Source organism: Scleropages formosus, chromosome 10 (genome assembly GCF_900964775.1).
Source record: "Scleropages formosus chromosome 10, fSclFor1.1, whole genome shotgun sequence".
NCBI lineage: Eukaryota > Metazoa > Chordata > Actinopteri > Osteoglossiformes > Osteoglossidae > Scleropages > Scleropages formosus.
In genome coordinates this window covers 22173848-22201456 of record NC_041815.1, presented here as the reverse complement: position 1 = coordinate 22201456, position 27609 = coordinate 22173848, and the positions used below count along the sequence as shown (strand labels likewise).

The following is a 27609-nucleotide window of genomic DNA, read 5'->3' as shown; positions in this document are numbered from 1 at the left end:
TGGAACCCGAGAGGGTGAATTTTCCACTTTGCCCCAGTATTAATTGCACACGACAGGACATTTTGACGCTCTGCACACACTGATATGTGAATCTTCACTGACAATCAACGTGTCTTTCACTATTTTGATTAACGACATAAAGCGGCATCAGGCTGGGCTCGAATTCCTCAACAACAGCACGCTTGTTCGCGGTAATCGTGGTGACAGAGGGTTTTAATCACTGAACAAACAGTGTCGATGGATGGTGGGAGCGCTGGAACACGTAGGCAATGGGCATCAGGTACTGCTTCTCTTGGCAGAGGGTGTGTTTGTGTAACCCGGGACAAACAACAACACACACACGCTACTGAACGCATCACAGAGTTTTAAATGGGCCCTCATTCTAAGGGGCCAAATTCACATTCTTTGATCACGCTCCTGTTCAGTTACCAGTTTTTCCATTCTAATAACTCTTCATGCTAAATAAATCTCTTTTTTTCCTCTACGAAGAAGAGGAATCCTGTCACTCAAGAGTGACATGACTTGCTTTCAGGCAGTCCGCTGACAGGTATTTTCCATTGTCTCATGTATTCCATTAAGCGTTCTTTTCTCTTTTTTTAACTGTATGCACTTATTAATTTGCCCGGAGGGCCAACAGTGAACAATTAGCCTTTGTGTTTAGTTCCCATTAACTCAAAAGTATAGAACAGGAAAGTTTACATCGCTAAAGAAGAAACCTATACTCAAGCTTTACTTTAACTGATTTTATCTTTGTTAAAGGAAATAATACTAATGATACAGAGAGGAAACTATAATTTACTGGAGACAGTCAGAGGCTGTAATTTCTTCAGCGCATTAATAATAATAAAATACAACATCAAATTTAACTCAGCATTTTCATCGCCTAAGCTGCCTACTCTTCAAAAACAATTTGCAAAATTTAATTTATATTTCAATAAGATTTGCCCTCTATCTTCCAATTGTTTTTTTAAGAGGAATTTACATATGCATTTCACAGACATGCATTTAGCTGAAGTTTTTCCCCAAAAAAACGTATCATTTAAGAGCATAGAGACAGAGCAAGTACATTAAAATTGTTACAGAGGTCATACTGACAGCAAAAAAGGCAGCAAAACCAGTCCCGCCTTGTTTTGTGCTTTCGTTCAGCATTTCTCTACCAGTATGAGATTGCTGCCCTCATGGTTTTCTGACCGGCTGCTTTTTTAACCGAAACAGCTTTGAGTCCTTTGAGCTGTGAAAGGAAGGCCTGAATGATTTTAAGACGATGGACAGGAGACAGTGAAAAACCAACCTACTGTTATAATCACTGGTCATTAGACTAGGGCCCACCACAGTGTAAGAACACACACATGCACACGCACACACACACACACACACAAGATGGATAAGTGGTGGTTTGGGGTACAAATCAGCTGTTGGTGTTTGGGTGCTCAACATCTAGAGATAAACAAGTGACCACTGAAAAGGATGATAGAATCAAAAGCCTCAGTTTTCCACCAGTTCTCATAATTTCAATTAATACACTTTCTGAATTTATAAGCAACTTCCAACTGAATTAGGGGGTTGGGAATATTTCTGAAAAATAAAGTATCACATAATACTACTTTGAATGTTGTGTCTGCATTTTGTATATCTTTTACATAACCATGCAGTTTAAGATATTATTTAGTACGTATGTTATATGTATATATTCATGTATATTAACTTGATATGAAACTTTTTGGGGAAGGCCCAAATAAAAGTTCAGAGATCATGTGTTGACGGGATGTTGGGCTCAACTCCACTAAACTTTCGACATCTACCATGATGCGTGTGCACCTAGGCCCCTTCATGAGGGCGGAAATGTGACCATCACAAGGTGCAGGTGGTAGGCAGAGACCAGCTTGAGAAAGGGAGCTTCCAGACTCGACCCCACACGCCGTTGAACGTCCACCCAGCCAGTGGATGACAGAACAAAACAAACATGTTCCAACCTGTGACCCCCCCCCCAATCTCCCGACCCTGCCCCATCCCACCATGAAATCACGTTCCCCAGAGAAGCAAACGTCCTTCAAACCGTCATGACGTAACATAAGGGGATTCATCCTTAGGCTTTCTTCCGTCCTTTTTTCTCCCTCAGATATCCAGGAATGCCTGAGCACATGGGAAGCAGGCAGGGATTAGGAGAAGTGTCTTCTCCGCTGGCATTTCCATCTGTCGCCGGGATCGGGTTATAAAGAGTTCTGATATTGGTCTATTCGCTTCAATCAACAGCAGGTCCAACTCAAACAGCTCTACATGACCCCCTTCCCCCTACCCCCACCCCAGAAAACTCATAGGAGCCAACACTTCTGTGGAATAAGACAGAACAGCGCAGTGACACTTTTTTCTTTACAGCAGCAGCGGGTCACTCGTTCGATCATGCTTAAGCACGAGAGGGTGGACGTCTTCCTTCAGCTAATCAGGAAGCATCCCGTCCCCTCACATTAGGGAAATCAAATCATTACCACCCACACCATAGGAAAGAAAAACATCATAGACTCGGGTATGGCCATTAGACATTTTTTAATTAGTTGAGGAAATGATGAAGCGTTATTATTTTTTTTAAATGTTGTCCAGACAGTAGATCGTTCCTGTTGCAGTTATCGATTTTCTTATAACGTCTTTTGCTATTTTTCAAAAAAGTCTACAGTACACTTTGTGCCTTTAAAGGAATCGTTTAGTTGGCTTGTCGCTACGCTTCACCCGCATTTATCCCACACGCCCTTGTCTTTCATCACTCTTAAGTGGATAGGCAGGAATGGATCACATTCTCTGATGGCCTCAAGCAGTCCTCCGTTCTTGCTCTCCACCTACCCTACACCTGCCCTCTACCTTGGGGACCAGGAGCAACAGCTCGATGCCTGGCACTGACACGAGAGCGGGCACCAATTCTCCCCCACCTACGCGCTCAATAGAGGGCGCCATGCCAGAGCCTGCAAGATAACATCTAGAAGGAAACATTACAGTATCGCATACTTGATGCAAATTACACCAATGTTTATAGCAACCAGAGCCACAACACATGGCCACGGCTTAGCCAAGAGTGGCAGTCTGGCAGGTCCCCTCGTGACCCTGAGGTTTTCTGAAGGCTTCGACAGGTATCCCAAGGATCTTACGCACCTGAGTGTGTCACCTATCAGTCTAGCATAAGGGGCCTTTTGTTCGAGGGGCCAGGCAGCAAATTATGGTACAAATACAGTATCCGTCATCACCATCACATCGTCACACTGGTGTCTGTCTTTGTCACCCACTCCGTTCTAAACTAAAAAGAGATTTCTTAAAACAAGCGCATAACAAGAATGGCATGTTGGCAGGATCCAGCTTTGACTTTTCCTTTTCCTAACTAGAAGCAGCTGCAGTTTAATAATGCTTGTAATAACTTTCCAATTGAAACTAATGCTTGTAAAACAAAATTGTATTTTAATGTTTTTTTTTTCTCCTTTACTCCCCCTTCCCTGGAAAAATGGCTAATTGAGTTACTCCTGCTTGTGGGCTGTAAAATGCGGCTGTTTTACCGACAATGTCCTATCATCTCAGCAGCAACAGTCAAGTGGACCCTAAACTACATGAGGCTGGTAATCTCAGCAATCAGTAGGAAAGGGAAAAGCAGTTGAGGTTGTGAAAGGTGCTTTTTTCTTTTTCAAAATTATGTTGGGAAAGTCAAGTTTTTCATTGCTATGAAATGCCGTCTGTCTTTGGAAGTGAAAAGAAAGCAAATTGCTTGGCGCTAAATTGTTTTTGTGATGTTGCCATCTGGCCATGACCTCTCACCCCTGAACTTGCTGCCTAGAGCTGTAACTCAAACTACAAGGCCCCACCCACTGCCACATTATTGACCCCACGGTTCTCTCAGTCATCAGCACAAAGACATCAAAGATGTATTTTCAGCAACACTTTGACATCTTTACTCATCAGCACCGTCCCACGAAACAAGGGAAATGTGCAGTGAAAACTGAAGTATTTCAAAACTGCCAGTCAAAATACCTTCCCTGTTTTTTCAGCTCCGAAACTGAGAAAAGTTGTTGGCCTGCATTCATTAACAGCAGGCAGAAACCGTGGCTGACATTTACTCTTTTATTCACATGTTCTGCGGGATCTGTGCTGTTTTAATTCATCCCATCAGTCAACGCAGCTAAAAGTCCGCGTTCTGGGATAGAAAACCTGTGGCAGAAAGGATATTCCAAATGAAATGTAACTGCTGTCGATATTGTGTTAGCAGATTTTTTTTTCTGTTATTTTACAGGTTGCCCAACATTAAAGTTTGATTGAAAGTAAGTAAAGCTATTGAGAGACAGACTCTACAAGTTGACCACACTCTGCTGGGCCATTTCATTTGCAGGGTGCACGCTTATGGTGGGCACAGCCTTTTGGAGAATACGTAATGGCACAGCTATTCCAAACTGTGCAAACCCAGATTACACAGGCGGCAGCACTGTACTCCCCCTCCCCCCCACCACCACTCCTGGAGACATTGCCTTGGCTTTGAATTGCGCCTGCCATATAAATCCAACTTGGAGTGTAAAATGTGGAATTACAAGCCTGCGGAGCTTTACTTTTCATGTCGCCTAAATGGAGAGCATTAAAAGCTGTACTTTATCATTAGGGATAACTCTGAGAAAGGGCCGCGTGGAGCTCCAGCAGGCTGTGTGTGTGAGTTGGCACAACCTACAATGCAGATCCCAATTGCAGGAATAGAACAGTCCTTGTCTCTGGCTCCGTCCTGTGGGGGGATTTAGCTGCATATATCTCCTGGAAGGAAACCAAAATAAGGTTTGAATTGAGCAGTCGCGGGAAGGCACTGAAAGACTAGACCGCACAGCAATAAAACGTGCACATGGCACTTTGTGACGTTGTTCAAACAGCCGCAGCTTAAATGCAGCTGAGGCGCGAGGTGAGTTATGGGTTCCAGGGTCCAAGGGTCGCTGTCTGTTGTTCTTTCTACAGCATTGGTTCCTGCTGGGGATCAGTCATTATGGAGACACATCTGGCTTGTAGGACCAGGTGACTGTTTACAATATCAGTCAAAGGTTTGAGTACTCTTACTTCAAACTAGAATTTTTCATAATTGCCTTTGTCATTATTTTCAGTTATTCTTTACTTTCCTTGGTCACCAGACAGTTTTTTTTTTTTTGCACAATTTTCAGGTGTGCATCAAGCCATTTTCTTACATTTTTTTATTTAGCAGACACTTCTCTCCAAAGCAACTTCCAATGAACTCTATGTAGTGTTATCAGCCCAAACACCTTATTCACCAAGGTGACTTACACTGCTAGATACACTACTTACAATGGGTCACTTCTCCACACATCAGTGGAACACACACATACTCTCTCTGTCACTCACACACTAGGGGGGAACCTGAACAGCATGTCTTTTGGCTGTAGGAGGAAACCCACACAAAGAGAGGAAAAACATGCAAACTCCACACAGACTGAGCAGGGATCAAATCCACATTCTCTTGCACCATCAAGGCACTGTGAGACAGCAGCACTACTCACTGTGCCACCAACCCATCACAGTGTTCAGCTTGCTAAAGAATGAAGATCTGCCCAACTAGCTGTAATCCAGATGAAACAAAATGTCTCAGCCATCCTGACTGAGATCACCATGGTCTTGGTAAAGAAGGATAACTCTGCCACCAGTAAAGTAACCCCAGATCACGACGCTACAACCTTCATGTTACAAAGTGGAAATCACACCGGACAGCTCATCCACTCACCCACTCCGGGTCTTGAAAATACTCATAAATATTTCAATTTTTGATTCATTGGCCCATAATACTGACATCCCCTCCTCAAAGATTTTGAGTTGCTGTCAGCAGGCAACTGGTTTCAAGCAACTGTACTCAAACTTTTGACCGGCACTATACATGGTACTTCAGATAAGGAAGACCAGTACTGACTCCATGTACTTGCGAATGTTTTCTGGGAGCTACAACAAATACACAAACTTCCCAGCAATCCTTGGAGAACTTCACTGGACAAACACAAAAAATCAAGGTGAAATAGAGACCCCTTGACTGGGAGGTGGAATAATCCCGCAGACAGCAACCTGTCAACCAGACCACCGGGACAGAGAAGACTGGGCGACGGCCTGTACAATAATTACTTTGGTAAATACATTAAACGGGGGACCAAAATCAAAGCTCTGAGTCAGCTGTTGGGATAATGGGAAATCAAATTTACCTAACCGAGGTGTTAGTGGAAAGAGCGCGAGACTCCTTGGAGGAAGCAGCTGACAATTCTAATAGCAGGAAGGAAGAGAATTTAATTCGCCAAGACTCCCCCAGAAGTGAGTGCTTCCTGGCCACCGTTTCAGTTGAAGCACAGTGCTTGGCAGGAGAAGCACAGGAAACACGTTCGACACTTGGCTGACAGTGACTGTAGCATCTTTTCTCGCTTTACTGGGTTCTTTCAAACAGATTGGCATTCAAACCCACATGTCATGAAATTGAAAATTTTTGGATATATTTTGCTGCTGCATAGTGTACATTTGACTGTAATTGCAAGTCTTCATCATTGTGGCTTTTTTCTACATGAAATAAGTGATGTCTCACATTTTGCGAGCTCGTTTTGTCTTTGATGCAGATCATTACTGAACAGGCTAATCTCAGAATTAAAGAAACTACGGAATCAGCCCAAACTGTATTTTTTATGTAATGACGTTGTCTCGGCTTCAGATGGTTTGTTATAGACAAAATGGTAATGAGCTTTCGCACATAAAATGCTTCCCCATTCTTCTGAATGTTCCTTGCAGCTGCTGTGTTACACCACTTCCAAAATAAACTGACTCCATTGAAATACTTGAGGGAAGGTCTACAATTAGGACCTTTCGAAATTCGTGTTTTGGAATGGGGACAATTACACTCCACGTTGTTTCAAAACCAAACAAACATTCATATCTCAAGGTTATGGTCTAGTTCAAAGGGATATAAATAATGCTGTGACTGAAATTCATATTTATATTTATGTTCAAGCTCAGAATAATTACAGGCTCACTTGCGCTGTGGTTGAAACAATGGGGTCTTTGTTTCAGAAGATGGCAGGGCAACTCAGGAATTGACTTCCAGAGGCAGTTTGTGAGTTTCTTCTTCTTGGTATTTATGAATTGCTTCCCCTGTCACACTAGTGAAAGGGGCAAAAGTGGGGAGGACCTCCTCTCTCCTGAAAGCCACTAAGCTGACAGGTGAAGGTACGCAACAGATGTCTTTCTGAGTGAGGGATCCACGTTACGTCCTGCTCTCGACCTGAGGTTGAACCTGGGACTGTGGGAAAATTACAGGCCCCCACTGTGGACTGCAGGCATAACTGTACGGTGTCTTGGTAAACCGTCCCTCGCGTACATGTCGTAACCTGCACCAGCTTTGGGATGACACTTTCTGGAAGATTTAATAGTGGTTTTAATGGATATTGTGTCCAAGCTAACTGACCCAGTGCAAAATATAGCTTTTGGTTACAACGTTAGCTTTTAGGAGCATTAGGGAGTAGAGTATTGAACAACGTGAACTTCTAACCTGAGGTTTTTCAAGTCACACAGGGTGCTGTATCTTAGCAGTCTTGAGTAAGATGCTGAAATGCTCCAGTGAACTATCCAGGTGTGTAAATGGATGCATTTTTTGTTGCCTTAGACAAAGCAAATGACTAAGAAACATAAAAAGAAAACTGATTTTAGAATGTAGGATGTGTGGCATGTTGGCCTAAATTGCATGAATTGCATGTACTTTCCAGTACCTTTGGAACAATAGTCTTTGAGGAAAATTACTAACCCTATGCAATTGCAGTCTTTGCTTAGTAGGATGATTGACAGTGGCTAATACAAAAACCCAGTCTGGATGTATTGCATTATTGCTCTGATCATACGAACCCAGTTTCTTATTCATGAGTTACTTTCCACTGCTCATGCTGTTGATCACGGCCAAAATAAATACAAAGTGAGCAGCCAATGACAACTTTCCTCTTGACAATGCCAGCTAGGGTTGGCAGTTCCCGCCATATTTTCTTTCACCCACCCTACCAAAGAAAAAGTGCATTTCTGGCTTTGTGGTCTTCATTACACTGACAGGGTTTAGTAATGGTTGCCATAGATATGCTTTCTTCTGTTTCAGTTGTCAAGGCATGTCTGGTTTGCACCAATTGGGTTTGAGCGTTTGGAAACATGCTGGGTCTTTATTGGTGCAAGTGGGTGGGACAGGGTGCACTTTGATTGGACGATGTCAAGACAGTTCTCTGGTCCTGCCCCAACTGTACTTGTCAGTCAGCACCATGTCCTCTTGAAGGCTCACTTTAATAAGTCCTGTGCCTTTGCCAAGGTCAGGTCAGCGCACTGCCACATAGCCCGCACCCCCTGACTCAGCTCCACTTCCTGCCTGGGGGGTCCAATCTCGTCGGCCCAGGAAAGGCCCTGGGCCATCGCAGTAAATGCTTCCAAACATCTCCAGTATGTTTACGCAGGGCGTGCAAACTCTGCCCATCACTCACCTCTCCCTTGTGCAGCAGGCTTTAAAAGAGATCCGTGTCACATCCGAAAAATTCTGACAAGCCTTTGAGGCACGTTAAGTAAGAAGGCTGAAGTTCAGGTGAAACCTTCCAATGGCTTCTACTGTACATAAGGTACTTGGAAACACTCTATTACAGTGATTTATTTAGCAGATGCTTCTCTTCAAAGGGACATACATTGACTAATATTTGGCTAACACTTTCATTCAAGACAACTTATAGTACTAGATATGCTGCACCAAACTCTCTACCGTCCTATATATGTTTGTAGAGCAGAGCAATGCACCACACATTTACATTTATTTAGCAGATGCTTTTCTCCAGATGACTTCCAATGAACTCTATGAAGCATTATCAGTCCACACACCTTATATACCAAGGTGACTTACACTGCTAGATACACTACTTACAATGGGTCACTCATCCATATATCAGTGAAACACACTCTCTCTGTAACTCACACACCATGGATAAACCTGAACAGCATAAATCTGGACTATGGGAGGAAACCAGAGCACCCGGAGGAAACCCACGCAGACACAGGGAGAACATGCAAACTCCACACAGACTGAGCAGGGATTGAACCCATGTGTGCCACACATACACACATACATGTACTAAGTACAATTCACAACCATCAGTTTACCTGAAAGTCATCTTTGGACTATGGGAGGAAACCAGAGCACCTATAGGAAACACAGAAACATGAGAACATACAAACCCCACACCGAATGCCTGTACAGCCCAGGAGTGATGAGGTATCAGAGTTACACACTCCACTGCCAAACTACCATACTAAGCAAAAATAAAATCCTGTTACTGCCTTACAAGTGTTGCGGTTGTGTTCTTTTTGCTGTAATAGATAAATATGTAACATTCACGAAGGCTTCTGAAGCACAAATGGAAATTAAATGTAATTTTTTATTGAATGTATTTAAATATGCAAACAATCACTCATATACAATACAAATTACATCAATACTATCTGAAACAAAATAATACACTTTCAGCAAACAGTTGTAATTGTTCATTCCAAAACAAGACCCAACATACTGCAGTATTTACACCAGAAAAATATTATACAATTTTATTTGAAACAAAAATAGACTTTTTCAAAAATGTTTTTTTTTTTTTTTGTTGTTGTTGTTGTTTTTTGTTTTTTACAAATAGCAATATTGGTAAGGAAAAAAAGTTTCCAGACCATAAAACATAAAATAAATGTTGACAAGCAATTGAATACAATTTCATACTGGGATGTCTGTAGTCTGTCAGTCTGCCATGGAGATGGGTGGTGTTGGGTGGGGCAAGGGAGGGTTAAATCATCTGATGCTCCTGTGAAGGCCTGAAGGCTCAAAACATTTTAAAAATGTTTTAAAACATTTCGCAGTTTCTGTGCTATACTGGCAGTGAAGGTGATTTATCCGTTTCTGAGTCTCTGACATCTTGAGTCTTTCCTAACGGCAATAAAATCGCTCCAGTGTCATAACAGAGTCCAAACTGACATGAAAAAAGCAATCTACATACCCTTTTTTCTCCAAATTAAAATATTTTTTGAATATATATACTTCACTTTACATAATTACAGAATATAATAACTATGTTACAAATGCAGGGACCGATATAAGTGCTCATTTGTGGTGACTCCTTCCCAAATATCTCTTGAACGATATTGTTTGGAAACAATAAACCCAGAACATCTTCATAAATCTCTTCAATATTAAAATTTTGGCACTTTGCTCTAGCTCTAAAACTCTAATGTAATATAAAATGTATAAAGCTACATTAGGCATAACCACTGTGTTGTCAAATAAGTTTAATGCAAAAAATCTGTTTAGGCATCTCAGTGTTGGCACAGTTTAAAAAAATGAAAAAAAAAACTGCATATATTCGCAATACCTGAAGTACTTTAATTAAGGGCATTTTTGGCTTGCATTTGTGTTGTAAAGCTTTAAAAATCCTGTTGGAAAGGCACCTTTTTCACAAATAGACTGTATACATTTACAATATTCACAAGTTAACAAAACTAAGGCTGGTGAGCGGTGAATATTACAGGATCGAATGGGTTTCTCCTTATAAAAGCAACCAAAAAAATTGTCGTATAATTCCTCCATGTAAAATATAAAAAATAACTTGTCCCTGTGGACCTTTGGTATAAGTCACAAAATACCGCGGGAAGGACCACTGGCAGGGGTGGGACACGTTATCTTTGCAGACACCGCTGCCCAGTGTCTTTGTGTGTGTGTGTGTGTGTGTGTGTGTGTGTGTGTGTGTGTGTGTGTGTGTGTGTAACAAATACTGTTCAGTTCTTTAACGGGAAAATGCTGCCTGTTTTCGAAAAAGCTACTGGTGTCAGCCATGCTCTGCCCAAACTATCGCCCCGCCCCACTGATCTTGTCGAATTCCAACCAGTCTAAATATACATGTCAGGTGTGTTTAGCACCGGCATCAGTTTCCAGCCCAGTTCTCATCCGCTCACACGGTGCCTTTAGCTCGCCAAGCGCGTGTCCAGCGGGACTGTCACTGGCTCCAAGGCCGCGGTGTCCAGAAGGGTGGCACTGCCTGGTTCTGAGCCCCCCGCCACGCTGAGGTCCTGGGGGTCAGGCTGGGGGCCGTTCCCTGCTCCCAACTCACTCCTGCGTGTCTGCTCCTCCTCTGCCAACCTGGCCAGCCGTTCCTCCGCCTCGATTTCCTCCGTGGTGGGGATGGAGTTCTTCTTGGGCCTGCCCTTGGGCTTGGTAGGAGCTTCCTGTCCACCTTTGAGCACCTAAAGGAGGAGAGAGACATTTCATAAAGCTGTAAAAATTATCAACTCTGAGTGCAGGTGGAGGGGAAGACAACAGATATTACAGTGATTACGGGAAGTGGACAAGCAGTGAGTTGCACACACCACTTGAGTAGCCATCAGTCTTTGGGAAGAGTGTGTGGGTCGCACTGCGTGGTACACGGCTGGCCAAGATGATGATCACACACCAGTCCCATACCTCATATCCCGTGCCATGTTTACTCTCACTCTGTTACTCCCTGACATCCCCTTACCATTTTCTTCCACTTCATGCGCCGGTTCTGGTACCATGTCTTGACCTGCAGTTGGGTGAGGCCCAGTGACTGAGCAAGGTCCAGCCTGTGAGGAGACAAAAAAAAAAACATTTCAGTTTCAAAGGAAGGTTGAGGAACACCAAAGGAGCTCCAGCTGAGCACCAATGACTTGTATAAAAAGCACAGAAAGAGAAAACAAACTCAAGAAAGGTCACAAGTGAAACAACAGTAGAGGAGCATGGCCCCATTGAGCGCACAGCCAGAGTCTGCTGCTGGGGTGAAATTATCTGTAAATTTCTCAAGGAAATGTCTGAGGGACTTCCAAACAAGACTCCACCAAAGCTGAGGAGCAAAGAAACCCGCAGTTGCAACACTTTATAAACTCAAGTTATTCTTTGACATATGATATGTTTGGAAACAAAAAGCCACAACTCCCAGTTTTTATGAGGCCGCAAGTAGGGTAGTGAATTATGATTTTGCATACAATTAAACGTAGAGAAGGCTATAATATTGTATTCTGCTTTCTTGTATGTCTAATAGATTCTTTTCAATTTGTCTGAGCTATTATTTCATATAAAATTCAAAAATATTCTAAATGAAAATTATGATAACCAGTTCTTTGTAAAATGTTGTACAGTTTGAACTGATACCGGAATGACTGAGGTCTTATGGTAGAGTGAAAATGTATTCATATCCTCTGAAGAAACCCAATTTATGTGGTCCAGATTCCTGGATAAATGGTTCCTTTCCGAGGTCGGGTATGCGGGCGGGTTCAGCATTCCACTCTGAGTCAGTGTTGTACCTCGGCTACCCTGGCGGAAGCTGCACACCTGCATAGTACACCTGAAGGAGCGCTGACCAAACATCTGTAAGCAACATCCATAAGTAATCCAATGGAAGCTCCACTGGTAGTGTACTGCAGGAGGGCTGCAGAACTCACCAGAACACATGAACCCCGTAACTAATGAAGCGGTCACTTCAGATGGCAACAGCCATCATGAACTGGAGCGTGGTAAAGGAATGAGGAATAAGGGGGCTACGATCAACTGGCAGCATCCCCCTCCTTCTGCAAAACCCCATCTCAAATGGTTCGACCAATATTTCCTCCATGTTTCCCTTCAAAGCCCTTCACGCCCTGGATGATAGGATTTCCCACCCTGCCTGAGCCTCACCCAAAGCCGGCAATAATTTGAAGTGAACTCCGCTGGAAATGAGGGGATTAGCACACGGCTCACCAAGCAGACCCCCACTCCACCCGCTCTCAGATTCTCGCCATTTCAACAATGATGAATCGGTGACACACACAACAGCCATCAGGGAGCGCACGGCCACATGCTTGTCTCCGGAAATAAACATTTCTGCAACTTTTAAAGAGCAGTTTGGTCAAAAATACCTGCAATCAGGCTGTACGTCATGCCACACGTATGTCACAATGCATACAAGGGATATAATTACAGAACAGGAAGGAACTGCAGTCATTTCTGGTCATTCAAATCCTTCCTAAAAACATTGTTTAATGGCTTCCACAGAAGACCTTTGTGCCATTGCCCCAAATCATCCAAGTCCAGGACATGCATCAGGTGCATTGCTCTGGCTCCATGTTCAGCATGATGGTGATTCTAAGGATCACCTGTCTAAAACTCATTATGCCAAACCATAAGCCTTCATCATCTGTGTGGTCATTGCCATCCTTGGCTTCATATTTAAGAAAAAGAGGTTATGTGAAGGTGTTGTCATTGGCATTTTCGTTGGATACTGTTCCGATAACTTTAATGATGGATTACTAGTAAATGAAAACAGGCAGAGGTGTCTTGCAGCTTCAATCAAGGGGTGAATCTGTGAGTGCATTAATTTCTGGGTAATGAGGAAGCTGGACTTTCTAGTTTTTAAATTAGTTAGATCATTGTGCGGCACTTGATCCTGAATGAGCCTCCGTTTCCTCCCGGCGGCTGTGAGCTCACCCCAGAGGAATGGCCCTTCGGCTCCACGTTCTCGTTACGGGATTTTTCACCAGGTGTGGGCCACTCTGTTTTGTTGTCATGAGAGAACGCAACAAGCAAGTTTCTCCATCTCTGACTCAATATTCAATATTCATCTCTGACTCAGTATAAAACAAAGGCTGTCTTTGATAAATCTGAAATCCACAACATCTCTGTATTTCCCAAATAGTGCAACAGCCAAACACTGGAACCAGCCAGTTTCAGCTTGAACCTTCATAGCTTCACGATCGTTGCTGCGATGTATTGGTTCGCAAATTTTTTGAGGGAGAACGCCATCTTTCTGTTCTAAAAAATTTCTAAAAAATTTTGTTGACAGTTTACCACAAATGTGCTTCTTCTTTCTAAAACAAACATTAAACAATACTACATTTAAATAATTCTGAAAAATCAATAGATACAGATTATGGCTAATTAATCAATGTCTACTTTTCATTTCTCGTTGTAATATTAAGCTAATTACAATTACAACTTCATATTTGCCTTTCAGCATTTGCGCCCCTTCATGTCTGACAGCAGGGAACTCCCTTGGCCCCAGACAGATGGCCTCAGCTCTTTCCTGATACAGCTCCACCAATATCTCAGAATTTCATCTGAACTTCTCAGTCATAACGGAACAAATCCTCAAGGCCATATCCACATACATCCAAGGAGCTCAACGGAAAATGTGACAAGTCCTTCGAGTAAAGGCACACTGGAGCGGAAGTGAAGCTGAGAAGTACGCACTCACTATCCACGTTTCCGTGGAGTTTCTTCAGCTTTTTGTTGAAACGTACCAATTGCTGTGTATTAAATGTAAACCTGATGTCGTCTGAAATGTGCAGAGCTGAAGTGCAGAGTCATATTTTGAAGCAATTTGCAATACGCTGCTTTCGACGCATTTCAGGCAACGTGAATTTCCTTCTGCTTAAGGTCTCTAGCCATTTAACACCATACGACGGACATACCGAGCTTTAATTCTTCCTCCCTCCAGGTGAACACATTATTTGTTCATAGACATCACTCACAGCAAGAAGCTCACAGCTGGATTTCAACGAGCTGATCTTAAGCACAACTCTGACATAACAGACTTACACTGTATTGTTTGAATGGTTCTGAACAGACTACATGCGGTGACACAAATCATTTTAAATAGATATTAGCCACTCCAGAGCGATAACCTGCTTGCCTGGCTCATGATCATGTAAACAGTACTGTCATTATGTCCGTAAAGAATTATTTGGTGCGCTTGGTGGGTATTATCAATGAATGAATGAATAGTCATCAGTCAAATTGTATAAATTTTGATGGAGGACTCCTGTTACAGCTTTGAGAAAGATACACCGAAGATGACGATGATGGCGATGATGGCGACGATGGCGACGATGGAGATGAACGTCTCACCTGTCTGGGGTAGACAGGTACTTCTGCCTTTGGAATTTCTTCTCCAGGCCCATGAGCTGCAGCTCAGTGAAGATGGTGCGGCTGCGCCGAGGCTTCTTTAGTCGGTGGCCGCCGTGCTCCGCTTCAGACTCGCTGCTGATGCTCACAGGCGTCTCGCTGCAGTGGGCTTCGGTGGCGTGCGGCTGTTGGGGGGAGGCCAGGGGCAGGTGGGCCAGGCGACCCGGGGGCGAGGGCTGGGACAGGTGGGGGAGGCTGGGGGGCTGGCGTGTGATGACAGACAGGAGGGGGTAGGCGCGCATGGAAGAGCCTGGAAAGACACAGAGAAAAGGAGATGGTGACGCATTAACACATACGGAAAACAATTAACATTGTGACACACGGTGACTGTACTGATACAAGATGACATCAGCCACCGGAACCTGTCCTCACTGTATTCATCATATCATCGGTCACATGACTGCTTGTTCTCACACAGGTTAACGAGAAAAAGTATATCATGAAGGTAACTAAGTATGAATCACTCGGATGCCATTTGACTTTTGAAGAAGGTTTTGTAATCGAGGCCTATAAAATCGATTCTTTCCAGAAACAGAACGGCTTCCACAGATCATCACGGAGCGCTCTGTGTGTGTCATGTTACAGCTGCAACAGGTGTCCGCGTTCATGTCCTTTGCGAGTTCAGCCAGGGATCTTTCAGACTGGGCGCTTGTCTCTCTGTAAAATTTGAAAACTTAATGGCCTCCAAGATTTAGTGCTGATGAAGAAAGCGCTTCAATTTACGGCACACCTCGCGCCCCGACCCCCTGGGCCGAACTCTCTGACTGAATGATGATTTTTCTCCCGGGTCGAGCTGCGATTGCGTCGCAATCTCGGCTGTGAGGTACCGAGGCTTCGACTGCGGGCGGGTCGTAAATCTGCCCCGATGCCTTGACGTGAGGACAACTGCCCCTCATTAGACAGACGGCTCTCAGACAGCGCCGAGACGCCCGAGTCGATAAAACCCGAGTTCCTCCGTCTGGGGCCACAGCACAGTGCAGAGATACCGCTTTGAAAAATACTGCTTCCAAAAAATGTATTTCTTCAGAAGTAAAATCAGTCTCCCCTGTAATTTAGAAGAGAATTATGAGTGCATATGGATTTTACTGCACTGAATGAGGGGCGGGGGGGGCGAGCAGAGGTAACAGACTGTATAGTTGCGCTGTTTTTTTTCCCATTAGTTGCCTCTTCGTGGTGGATCTGGCCCCCTTTTCAAGGCAGAAAGGGAAAATATGCAAAAATCCCCCTGCCATTTCAGACTGATTTAAATCAAGGCCATAAATTGTTCTGCTGAACACAAAACAGAGTGAAAAAGACAGATTTATTTGTTTTTATCGTTTCCCTCAAGCCAAATCCTTTTTTGCGATCGCAAAAGTTCAAGGAGGAAGGAGCTCCCTCTCACTTTGGGGATCCAGCCTGGGGTGAAGGGGGGGGTGTCTCGGAATATGAGTGTGTGTGTGTGTGTGTGTGTGTGTGTGTGTGTGTGTTGGGGGGCAGTCCCCCCAGCGGCCTTACCCCCTCGCTCCCACTGACAGCGGCGCACTTATCGGGAAGATGACATCATCGCTGAGTGATGAGCTCACCGCCAACCTTCAACAGTGCACAGAGTGCACGGACACCACTGCAAGTCTCGACACACACGGCCGTACCTCCCCAGCCCTTATGGGCTCCTCACAATACACTTAACCTCTGTCTTCTCTTCTTTTCCTCTTTCATTTCAGACATACAATAAAGAAAAAACCCAGCCCGGTTTTATCCAACAGACTCAGCTCTGTTGATATTACATGAAAAGCTGGTGCCAACTGACTGTTCCAGCTCAAAACACAGCAGATATGAAGCAAGCATGATTTTATTGCAAATCCGAGCACGCAGTATGCAAAGTGAACACAGCCTCGTGATTTTTAACAGCCGCTCATGTAGTCTGTGGTACTGTGCAGTTGCGCGCTTGAAAAACACGGTCCGTAAGTCAGCGACGAAAATATTTATCGCAGTGAGCTTGGAAAAATGTCAATAAAGCAGACGCAAACACAGCAATAACACCTTATGAATACACAACGCAGCGTCTTGTAAATTTGGCCAAATCGAGGAAAGCTGGTAAGGGCCCTGCAGTAGAAATCCTGAGCAAAGGTCTCAAATTGAATTGCTCCAGTAATACATAAAGCTGTGTAAATTAAGTGCTTTTAAGCATCAGTTAATAATAAAATAGATCCAGTATCACAAGGTACATTATTTGTTCATTATTTATTTTATTTACTTATTTATTCACATTTATTTCTTTACCAACCACAAAGCACTTCCATCGTTTTCAACGACTCGGTTTTGCTGTAACGTGATTCTGTGATACATCGTGTTATTCCATTTTTCATCATAAAAATAAGAGTTTCAGTGGGGTTCAGGAAGAAAATGGTGCAGTAATCGTCTACTAAAAAATCGGAAATAAACTAGAAGATAGTTGCGACCCTTGTGTTTCTCTATACTTATATGTATTACATGGAAATGACATAATTAAAAGAAACATAATTCAAGAACTGACCCTATTTATGTATGTTGATGCCCAATGCATTTCTCCAAAGTGATACACACACAGTCTGAAACTGCTTGTCCCAAGCGGGGGTTACTGCAAACTGGAGTCTAACCCAGCAACACAGGCAGGAGGGGACCCCAGTGCGTCGTAAGGCACCCCAAGCAAGACTCGAACCCCAGATTCACTGGAGAGCAGGACCCGGTCAAACCCGCTGTGCCACCGCACCCCCTCTGAAGCGACATAGAGATTGAAAACATACAACTACAATCACTCACACACTATTGATAACCACTTACCCTAATGCGGGGTTGCGTGGGTACGGAGCCTATCCTGGAGGCATAGGGCACTTGGCCGGTCCATTGTATTGTTATACACATACATGTGCATAATAACAGAATTTATAAGCACACTAATAAGTACTACAAGTGCAACTAGTGAGCATGTTCTTGCTGTGGAGGAGATTGTTCTGCAATGTGGATTCAGAGTGAAAAAGGAACATGATTAACAGCTCTACTGAGGCCCAGGGATGTAGACTGGAGGGATCTTGGCAAAATGCAGTCGATGACAGTCTGTGCAAAGGGTGGAGCTGCGTCTCTCACAGATCAGAAAACAACGATCTGCAAACACTGACAAAAGCAGATCCCCTGTGTTTGTTAGAGTTTCCTTGAGCCTGCATACGCTGTGCTTCTCTCCCACTGCCACTGACAGGCAGGAAGCCATCAGGGGGATTTCTATTTAGGCAAGTGCAAGTGGGCTGAAGCCAAAGTTTCATCCATTGATCTTAAGGCAAGGGTTCAAAACCCAATGTTCACCACATGGTCATGATCCAAATCCCAGAAAAACGCCAGTGGTCTCTCTCATCACTTTTGAGTCTTTCATTGAGCCCATTTCTCGCATCCTAATATTGCACTCAACACAATTCAGAATCTATCTATCTATCTATCACACAAAGCAACATGCAAAGTTCACTGCTCTGCCCTTCAGCACAGCTGGATATGGCAAAGAAGCACAAGTTGTTACCTACTCAGAAATAATACCCATCATCTGAGCAAACAGCCTTACACTGCTTATGCTTGATCCCCAGGTTACACTGGGATTTGTACTAGCAATTTTCTGCTCACCAGCCGAAATCTTTGACAACACGCTACACTCCACCCCTAGATAATTAAATGGAAAAGTACAACGCTGAACCACACTGAGCTGAGCTGTATGGCAACACTGTGCTATTGACCTGAATGGTGTCCCTGCAGCACTGGGTCAGTTTTGGTGGTCCTGCGGCACCGGGGTTCGCGACTCGAACCTCCCACAACTTCCCCTATCAGGTTGTTTGTTGTCTAAGTTAACCTCTGTTGCAATCCTGGCTTGCCAAAAAGGATCTGTTAATGACTGACTCAAACCCTGGTTCCCAATGACATCATGTCGCTACAAGAAAAGTCATAATTATCTCCGGAACTCCAGCTAAGAAGAGTTTTCTTTAAACTGGAACCACTGAGTGCATTAAATATCATTGTCACTTAAATGACAAAGAAATGGGGAGAGCATCAACAACCCTTATATGTGCTGAATGCCATGGCATGAACTCTTCATATTTTATTTTGGATCTCTTCAATAACATTGACTCTTGTACATTATGTGAGAAGACATATGCAGAGGCAAAGTAAGAGCTCCGGTGTATCGATCCCGGAGACCTTTGTATTTTGCGTGAGGGTCTAATGGGCAACACTGCACAAAAGGGAAAATATCCTAACAACTAATTCCGGTCACTTTTTCGTGACAGCCAGCGGGACACTTAACACATGATGGAAGGGCTCCGGGACGGGAAGGTCTGTCTGTCAGCTTGATCACAGTGATCACAGTGAACGGTTACGTCTTTACTCTTTGTGGCCTGGATTACGAGTGAGGTCCCCTGTACACACCGCAGCTCCTCCAGCTTAACGCCCTAAGCCTCCTTCTGTAGCAGGAGAAGAGGAGGAGGACGGTGCATCACGGAGGGGAGGGTGTTGCCAAGGCGATCCAAAGCCCCCCAGAACAGCTCTGTCCTGTTTGCCCGTTTTTCATCACCATGTCATGTGAGATTACCCAAGTGCTGATTTTTATCTCCCACCCTCCTTTCCAGAAATGCCACTAAAAGCTTTGCCCTGGGTGCCCGATGAGAGACGAGGCTCCAAATGAAATATTATAACTCGGCATTACAGCAAGTCACCTCTCCCCAGTAGGGTAATGATCCACTGCAGGACAGCTTCCTACAGAGCGGCTTATATCATTTAACAAGGGAAAGACAGACATGGCTTTATACTCCCACTGGTTCCGGCTCGTTCGCCGTACTTACTGTACGGTGCTGGCGTACACGTGGACATGGATTCCGTCAATCTGTTGTTTTTATTTCTTTTATTTTTATGGGACTGTTGGGTTATCAACAATATAATCATAATGGCTAGCTGAATAATTTATTCTTATTATTATTATTATTATTATGGGGTGTCTTGCGACGGACTGGAGTCCAGTCCAGGGGGCGTCCCCAACCCTTCGGCCCGTGTTGCTGGGTAGGCTCCAGCTCGCCGCGACCCCGCTTGGGACAAGCGGTTGTAGACATTGCAAAATATATATATATATTATTACATAGTTGTTGTTTGGTGTTATGTGAAGATTGTCAAAACAGGTATAAAGGAAACACAGAAACTGGACGTACAGGAAGCGGTAGAGGTAATTGAAGCAGGTGTTCTGCAAGTTCAAAAGCTCAAATCTGGCACCGTCTTACTTTTTTTTCCCAATAAATTGTTTTCGGAAGGGAGATAAACAGCCTGCCCGTTGCTCTCTTTGCTCTTCCGTGGGGCACCACCAGCCTGCAGGGCCCCCTGCTGGACAAGGTTAAAATGACACAGGTAGGTGCAAACTGCAGACCCTCATGCTGCGGGGCTCGGGGCTCGGGGCTCAGGGCTCAGGGCTCAGGGCTCAGGGCCCACGGCCTTTACCAGTTCGGAGCCTCTAACTCTGCCAGCTTCTATATTGGGAGCATAAGCCATTGAAGTGCCTGAATATACGGTGTCTCACACCCGGACTCCGCCTTCAAATAAATGGTGGGCCCTGAGCTGGGAATTGGGAAACATGTCACTCTATCTGCCCAACACGGGGTAGCCAGAAATCTTACAGCGAAATGCAGTTTACAACGAACCACGCTCCAGAAGGAGAGGGCAATGATAAATGTATTTATATCTTCACCACTGTTTTAAAAGCCATTTGGTTATTTATACACACTCACTCACACACACGGAGTAAGCCAACAGTTTAGAGCCACGGTTAATATCATAATAGTAAAGCAATTACAATTTTAAAGTTTGAGTTGTCTCCGTTATATGATTTAGCAATAGAAATAGTGTTCGTCGCATCAAACAGGTTATTGCACAGTAGTTTTTTTTTTTTTTCTTTCCCTGCGAAAGAACAGCAATTTCATAATTCCTTTGCTCTGTGCCGGAAAAATGACTGTATTTATTTGGTAGTGCTTTCATGGAGTGGAGCTGCAATTCATAACTATTAATCCAAGTGCTGTAATTAGATTAGTCACTACTGTTGTGTAACAACCATAAGGAGCCCAAATCTGTTTTTCTTTTTTTTTCTTTTTTTTTTAACGCAAGCTTGTTTTAGTCATAACAGCAGGGTTTAGGTAATGGAGCAATTAAGAACATTGCCTGCAAACTTGCTTATTTAAGTGACAGGCCCTGCTGTAGTAACCTAGAGAAATAGCACTTAACTGAAAGTTTACCTGAAGTACTCTACTGAGCCGTCCGGCTCTACATATAGACTACAATTTTGAAGCGCTTCAAATAAAAGAATGCGGTAAACAGTGAAAAAAAACAATAAAAGCAGTGTGCTTATATTATTTTGTATTATTCTGCTAATAATTATACTCATCTATGATTCTGAGCTTGCAGTTTTGTTATTTAATTTGAAGAATTATATTTATTTTTGTCATATATAGATTATAATTAGTTAGACAAAAAAGTGAACACTTTTTACGGTCCCTAAAAACAATATTGTAGCGTAGCTGTCAACGAGGTTAGACTTCTAATGCCAGCCACGATGTTCCAGAATATTCCAGGGTAAATTCTCCAGTGACAACAAGACAACTTTCAGTATCTGTTGGGGTTTGTTCCATAACCACAGTGTTTGTCCTACCAAGGTCAACGTGCCAAACACAAAAATTATGAAAATTTGTGTCTCCAACAAACCTTTGGCAAACCTCAAATACAAACAAAGTACAGGTTTTTTGGGGCCCATTTAATTCCGATAAACTCTGAAAACACATTTTTCATTGACTGACGTATCACTGGCAGTTACACCATCTGGATTTAAAAAAAAAAAAAATGTAATTACAACTGCATGAGAGTGCTGTTAATTAAAAAAAAAACACTGTATTTTCAGTAATGTGGGATTATTTCTTTTTTTCCCAGGAAGATTACCATGCAGGTCTCTGCAAGCTTACTTTCTGTTGATTAGTTTTAACCCTTGAAAAGTTTGTTTTTATGCAAATACTTTCTGTAGCGATAGAAAGAAGATATTTTTTTAAAAAAAAAAGAAAAAAACATGCAAATTAAAAACTTTTAAAACATGGTAAGACAATATTTTTTGGCTTTTAAACCTAAGCCAGGAATAAAGTGTTGAGGTCAAATTGAGCAAGAGTCTCAAACGATGTATTGGAGATGATATAGACTGCAAAATACTAACCGATACGATTATAGGCAGGGTAAAGGGTACGGTGTCATCTCGAAAGAGGCGAAGGCGAGGCATTGCTGTTGACGAACCCAAATGCAGGTGCGTTTTATTGCAGACACAACCAGAAGGGCAAGCAAAAACCGCTGTCGGGGACAGGCGTGGATCGGGCGATTCGCAGACATGATTCGGAAGGACGAGACGAGAGACGAGGTCAAGGAGCAAAGCAAAGGTCAGTAGCGATGAGGCAGGAACGAGGGAGAGGGACAAAGGAGAACAGGTGATGCGCTGGTGATGCGGTTGCTCAAGACGAGGTTCCGCGAGCAGGTGTGCCAGCACAGCTCCTTTATAGCCGTCCTCTCTGATCGGTAGCAGGTGTGTGTGTCATGCGGGAGGCCATGGGCGTGATATACGGTAGAGGCTCTGGTTTGATTTCCTGATCCTACAACCCAGCGGCTTGCAGCAGGCCGATGTTATCAGAAAAATATTCCTTACAAATAATCTCCCCGAATATGATTGTCATAGAGAGCAACCTGCAATTCTAACCATTTAGACAACTAGGCATTATATGTGACGCATTTATATATGATACATTAAATATTTATAATGACTTGTTCATGAGAACTACTGTGTGACAGCTCTTGGGACTTGAACCAGAGATCTCCAGTTTCAAAGTCAATGCCCTTAACCACGTATGTTCCCTGATTTTATGTGACTTTTCCGATCTATGTCCACATATGTGGGCAATGAGGTAAAGGAGCTCTTCGCCCTTAAGCCCAAGCACCACTTTGCTGAGACAAGTGACAGCTGGTTCTTTCCCGCCGCACCCTTACCGAAGGGTCACGTGCACAGAAACCAGCTCACGCACAAGAGTGGGGGGACAAAGAGGTTAGGGGTGCACTGCTCCCAGACCACCTGCCCAAGTCTTTAACCATCCTGCATGGTGGAACACACCGTCTCTGCTCAAAATACCCAGAGGAGCAAACGTGGGTCTTGGCATTTCTCAAATCTACGCCAAAATCTGCTGGAGGAACAGACCTCTCCAAAGCAAATAAAGAGCAGCACATAATTAATGCTTATTTCACCTTCCACCTTCTTCAGGGACACGCCGGTGGCACAAATAGTCGGATACCCCTGAGTCACGCAGTGCGAATCATCGAGTCCCTGCCTTCTCTGCTGGGGGGCCATGATTGCTGGTGGAGTCACCTTAGAGCATCTGTGGCGCTGATTTTATTTCATTAACATTGCTTTCGAGCTGCCAGAGCAAGGGAAAGTATTTAGGCACTATTAATAGGGCAGAAGGAAGGTAAAAATAAGTCCCATCAAGTGAGATAACCCATCTATTTTTACAGTGAAGTTCTCTTATTGTGAGCGCAGGAATAATTGCACTTTAATTGGTGCTTTCCTTGGTGCTGAGGGCCGCAGGGCTGGCTCCCGGGGGTTCCGACTGTCAACTGAAACCACCACGGAGAATTAAAGGCTTAAACAGGCAACTACTGTGAGAACATTACTGTAATATTGGGATTTGCTTTAACTCGTGCGCAAATTTCAGTTGCAGCTCTGAAGAGGTGATAAATGCTGAAAACATTACCAGGACTCTCTTTGAACCACCGAGTGAAGTTCTCAGCTCTGAGGACGTCCTTCAAAATTAGTATTTCCCCATTCCAGTGTTTTATCAATTATTACAGCCTATGCAATTCATATTTCAGACCCGTATTCTGAAAAAGGCAAAAATATTATTTCACTGGTCTACACCTATTTTTTCTCACTACTAGACAAGCTCTCTTACACAAAAAATAAGATGTTTTAATATTTTTTTCTGAACTGACATCTTGGTTCATGGCATGCAAGTAATATTGAAAAATAATGTTAATAAGTAAACAATTTAAAATGTGTGAATATTAATAAATATAGCAATGTCTATCCATGATAATAAGCATTCAATTCCTGTCCTTTATATGAGCTCAGCCCAGTTTTGGTGAAGTTTGATTGAGCATCATGAGCTCTTACAAAATGTGAGCATTAATTTCTAATGACAATGTGAATGTTGATCCCAGATGATATATTTATTTTTACAGATTATGAGAAAGCACATGGTTTCTAAATGTCACAGTCTGAAATCACACTTCGTTTTTCTGATTTCAGGCTTTACCGCTCGCTTGTCGTTGTAATTTAACTAAAAAGAAACTGTTTTACTGGACAATTTATCTGAAAATATAGGATTACTGGACATATGAATTTCGGATTTGTTTTCCACTGAATGCAGAAAATAACCACATTAACTTAACAAAAAACAAAACATGTACTAGCGCAAACCTCAAACCCAAACCTTAAAATTCATGTTTATATACTTTTTATTATTATCGTCTTCTTTCTTTTAAACTTTGGTCTAAAGATGGAATAAAATGAAACGTGATCAGTTGTAAACAACGTATGACAATTGTGGTGTACAGTATACTATACTATAGTATTCAAATTCAGTCATTTGGGCAAATACTAGGTGTGGTGTGTCGCTGCCCAGGACCGGCGCGCTGAACAGCAGCAGCCCTTCAAGACGCGCAATGTTTGCTGAGAATAAGTGCAATAATAAAAGTGGACGGGAAACAGTTTGTGAACTGAGAGCGAGGCAACACTTTTGACAGTAATGCAAGCGCGCAAGAAACATCATCGCAAACGTTACTTTTGAAACAAAAAAAAACAAGGAAACTTAGAAAATGAAAAGGAGCATTTTGCAGGAGGCACTAACTGAAGCAAGTTCAGCAGTGGCTCGACGATGGGAATAAGAATAATAGAAGCGTGAAGAAGGGGGTTCGCCGCAGAGACGGGATCATTCGTTCAGCAGAGCTCAGTTATTACTGCCGACGGTGGCCGTTCGCGCGCACAGACGCGGCTCGCCTCGCGCGCTCCTCCGGGTGGGGGGGACCGTTACTCGGCACGTGCGCGGCTCGGCGCGGCGGACTCACCCGGGCACGAGTGCAGGGCTCTGGGCCGCACCAGCAGCGACGGGCAGCCCGAGTGCAGCGACAGCTTCTCGAAGTAGTCGCACGTCTCCTTGGACAGGATCTCGTCGATCATGAAGGTCTTGTAGCGCCGCCGGGCGGCCCTCACCTGGCCGGGCGGAGAGAGCCTCAGCTCGGCTTGGCAGTGCATGGTGGCCCGCTGCCGCTGGCGCTGCGCACTGGACCGGGCAAAGCGGAGGGGGAGGAGGAGGGGGGGGGGGGTGACGGAGGTCTTTCTCCGGTGCTGATGATGATGGCTGCGGCGATGACAGCGATGACGGCGACGATGACTGCCCGCGTCTCCGAGTCCGTCCTCTTCGGCGCGGAGCCCCGTGCTGCTCGCTCGCGCGCGCGCCGCTCTCCGCCACGCGCTGCCGTCACTGAAGTGTGAGCGAGGCGTCGCGAGCCTGCGGTTTATAAACCATGTCAACGGACTCACGGCGAGCTCTCCGTCGCGGAGCTCTGATTGTCAATCATCTGCAGCGCTTCTCTCACGCTCTCGCACACTCTCTGTCACATTGTCTGTCTTATCTGTGCTGTCAAAACAGTCCCCCCCCCCCCTCTCTCTCTCTCTCTCTCTCTCTCTCTCTCTCTCTCTCCCTCTCTCTCTCTCTCTCTCACACACACACACACACACACACACACACACACACGGGCGCGCGCGCACACCCTCCTTCCTCTCTGCGATGATGAAGATATTGTAATGGATACACGGGCTTCGCGCTGTGTTCCAACTTGGATCTAAACGCACACACACACACACACACGTTCATGCGCTGCGCTTTTCGTTGAAAATGAACGACCACAACCTCTGTGTGCTCGGAATTATTACGGATCGCCCATTTATTATCGTCACCGATAGCGATAAATAAATAAAATGAAAAAACTCCGCGATGACAGTTTTCATAGATCCATGTGATCTGAAGGTGTAAACCGCAACATAAGACGTTTCGTTGTCCTTTTATCGCATCACGTACAACTTTTCAAGTGCAGATCATGTAACGTGATCCCGGTGCGGTAAAACGAAACGAGGTACAGCGACACTATATATTTAGTCATAAGAATGGAAAACGTCCTTAATGTGGAGCGATATGACAAAACGACTGGAAAATGTGCAAAAAAAAAATGCAGACCTAAAACTTTTTAAATGTTTGCACGGGGAACGCCTTCAACTCTGTTTGGTCATTTCGTAAAAACGAAAACTTAACGACTCGACACAGCGACTCGTAGCGAACCGCTGGGAGCAGAAAGCGCTTCTTGTTCTTCCTCTCAGTTTCGTACCTATGAGTGACATCTCGCTCTTCTCATGGCATTACTGCATTCCACTGCTTATTTTTTAGCTGTTTCGCCGATGAAATACGTGACTTTTACTGTATTTGGGTCATTTAAGGAGGCTGTGCCGACAGAACGGAGCAGCAGGAACCAGCAAACACAGTAAATCACTGTAAAGGACGAGTGGATTTTACACTGCGTTTTCGTCAAAACGTTTCTAACCAAACCGCGGTAAATCTGGAAAAGCAATTTTTTTTTTCCCGTTTAATTTTTCTGTTTTAACTTTAAACCAATCATTCTACCGACGTATGTGTGTGGGGTGAGAGTGTCTTAAAACGAAAGATAGCCCCAAATAAGCCATATGTTTTTATTTTGTGGAAATCAAAAAAGTTTTACTTCCCAGCTGTTTCGAAGTATTCGGTAGTGTTTCACTCAGGTCATACGGATATGTTTTCCCCTCTGAGCATGTCTATATTACAAATTTAATTTTTACTGCTGTAATTGACAACTTGCTATATAATATTTATTACACATACATAGCAATGTAGTTTTTAAAACAATAAACATGTTACATTTTTGTTCACAGACAAGAGTTTGTTACCTGTTGAGTTTCATCTTGCATACAGAATATAAAATTCCACTACCCTAATGGTTTATTTTATTTTTTATTATGAGCGCTTTAATAATACACTATACACTGTAATCGATTTTTCGACGTCTAAATCTGTATCCTAAGCAGCGCATGACAATTTTATATATATAACTTTACATAAACCATTTTTCATCGAGATTTTTTTTCACTTTGTTTCATAAGCGTCAAACGCGGCGGGTGCTGTTTAGCAGACGCGGGAAAACTGACATCATGGACAGATTTATGATATATTATTATCACATATACTCTAGGAAATGCCCTCCAGGATTAGAAATGACATCATAGCACATATATTTTCTACGTGGAAAGCGTATAAAAGGTATAAAATTATAGAATTCTTCAGTATATTTACTGCCGTTGTGAGTATATGTAGCTATGTGTCTGTACCTTGGAGCTTCTCCTTATTCATCAGTCAGCATGAGCTCTGTTTTCATAAATCTCTTCGCTTGACATATAAATCTGTGCACTGCACTCTCAGCCTCCTTCC

General features: G+C 43.6%; 1 protein-coding gene across 1 annotated transcript; it reads right to left on the bottom strand.

The window, feature by feature from the left end:
- Nucleotides 1-9699: 9699 nt before the first annotated feature.
- On the bottom strand, nucleotides 9700-25715 carry barx2 (BARX homeobox 2). The gene is made up of 4 exons (XM_029255851.1): nucleotides 25163-25715; nucleotides 14933-15239; nucleotides 11553-11637; nucleotides 9700-11280 (listed from the first exon to the last, which is right to left on the bottom strand). The coding sequence occupies exons 1-4, from the start codon at nucleotides 25347-25349 to the stop codon at nucleotides 11002-11004; spliced, it is 858 nt and encodes a 285-aa protein (XP_029111684.1). The 5' UTR covers nucleotides 25350-25715; the 3' UTR covers nucleotides 9700-11001.
- Nucleotides 25716-27609: the final 1894 nt, after the last annotated feature.

Coding starts and splice junctions, on each gene's coding strand:
- barx2 (XM_029255851.1), bottom strand. CDS start 25,349: ATGCACTGCCAAGCCGAGCTGAGGCTCTCTCCGCCCGGCCAGGTGAGG. Junction 15,240..25,162: donor AGCCCTGCACTCGTGCCCGG/GTGAGTCCGCCG, acceptor GTGTCTTTCCAG/GCTCTTCCATGCGCGCCTAC. Junction 11,281..11,552: donor GCATGAAGTGGAAGAAAATG/GTAAGGGGATGT, acceptor CTCCTCCTTTAG/GTGCTCAAAGGTGGACAGGA.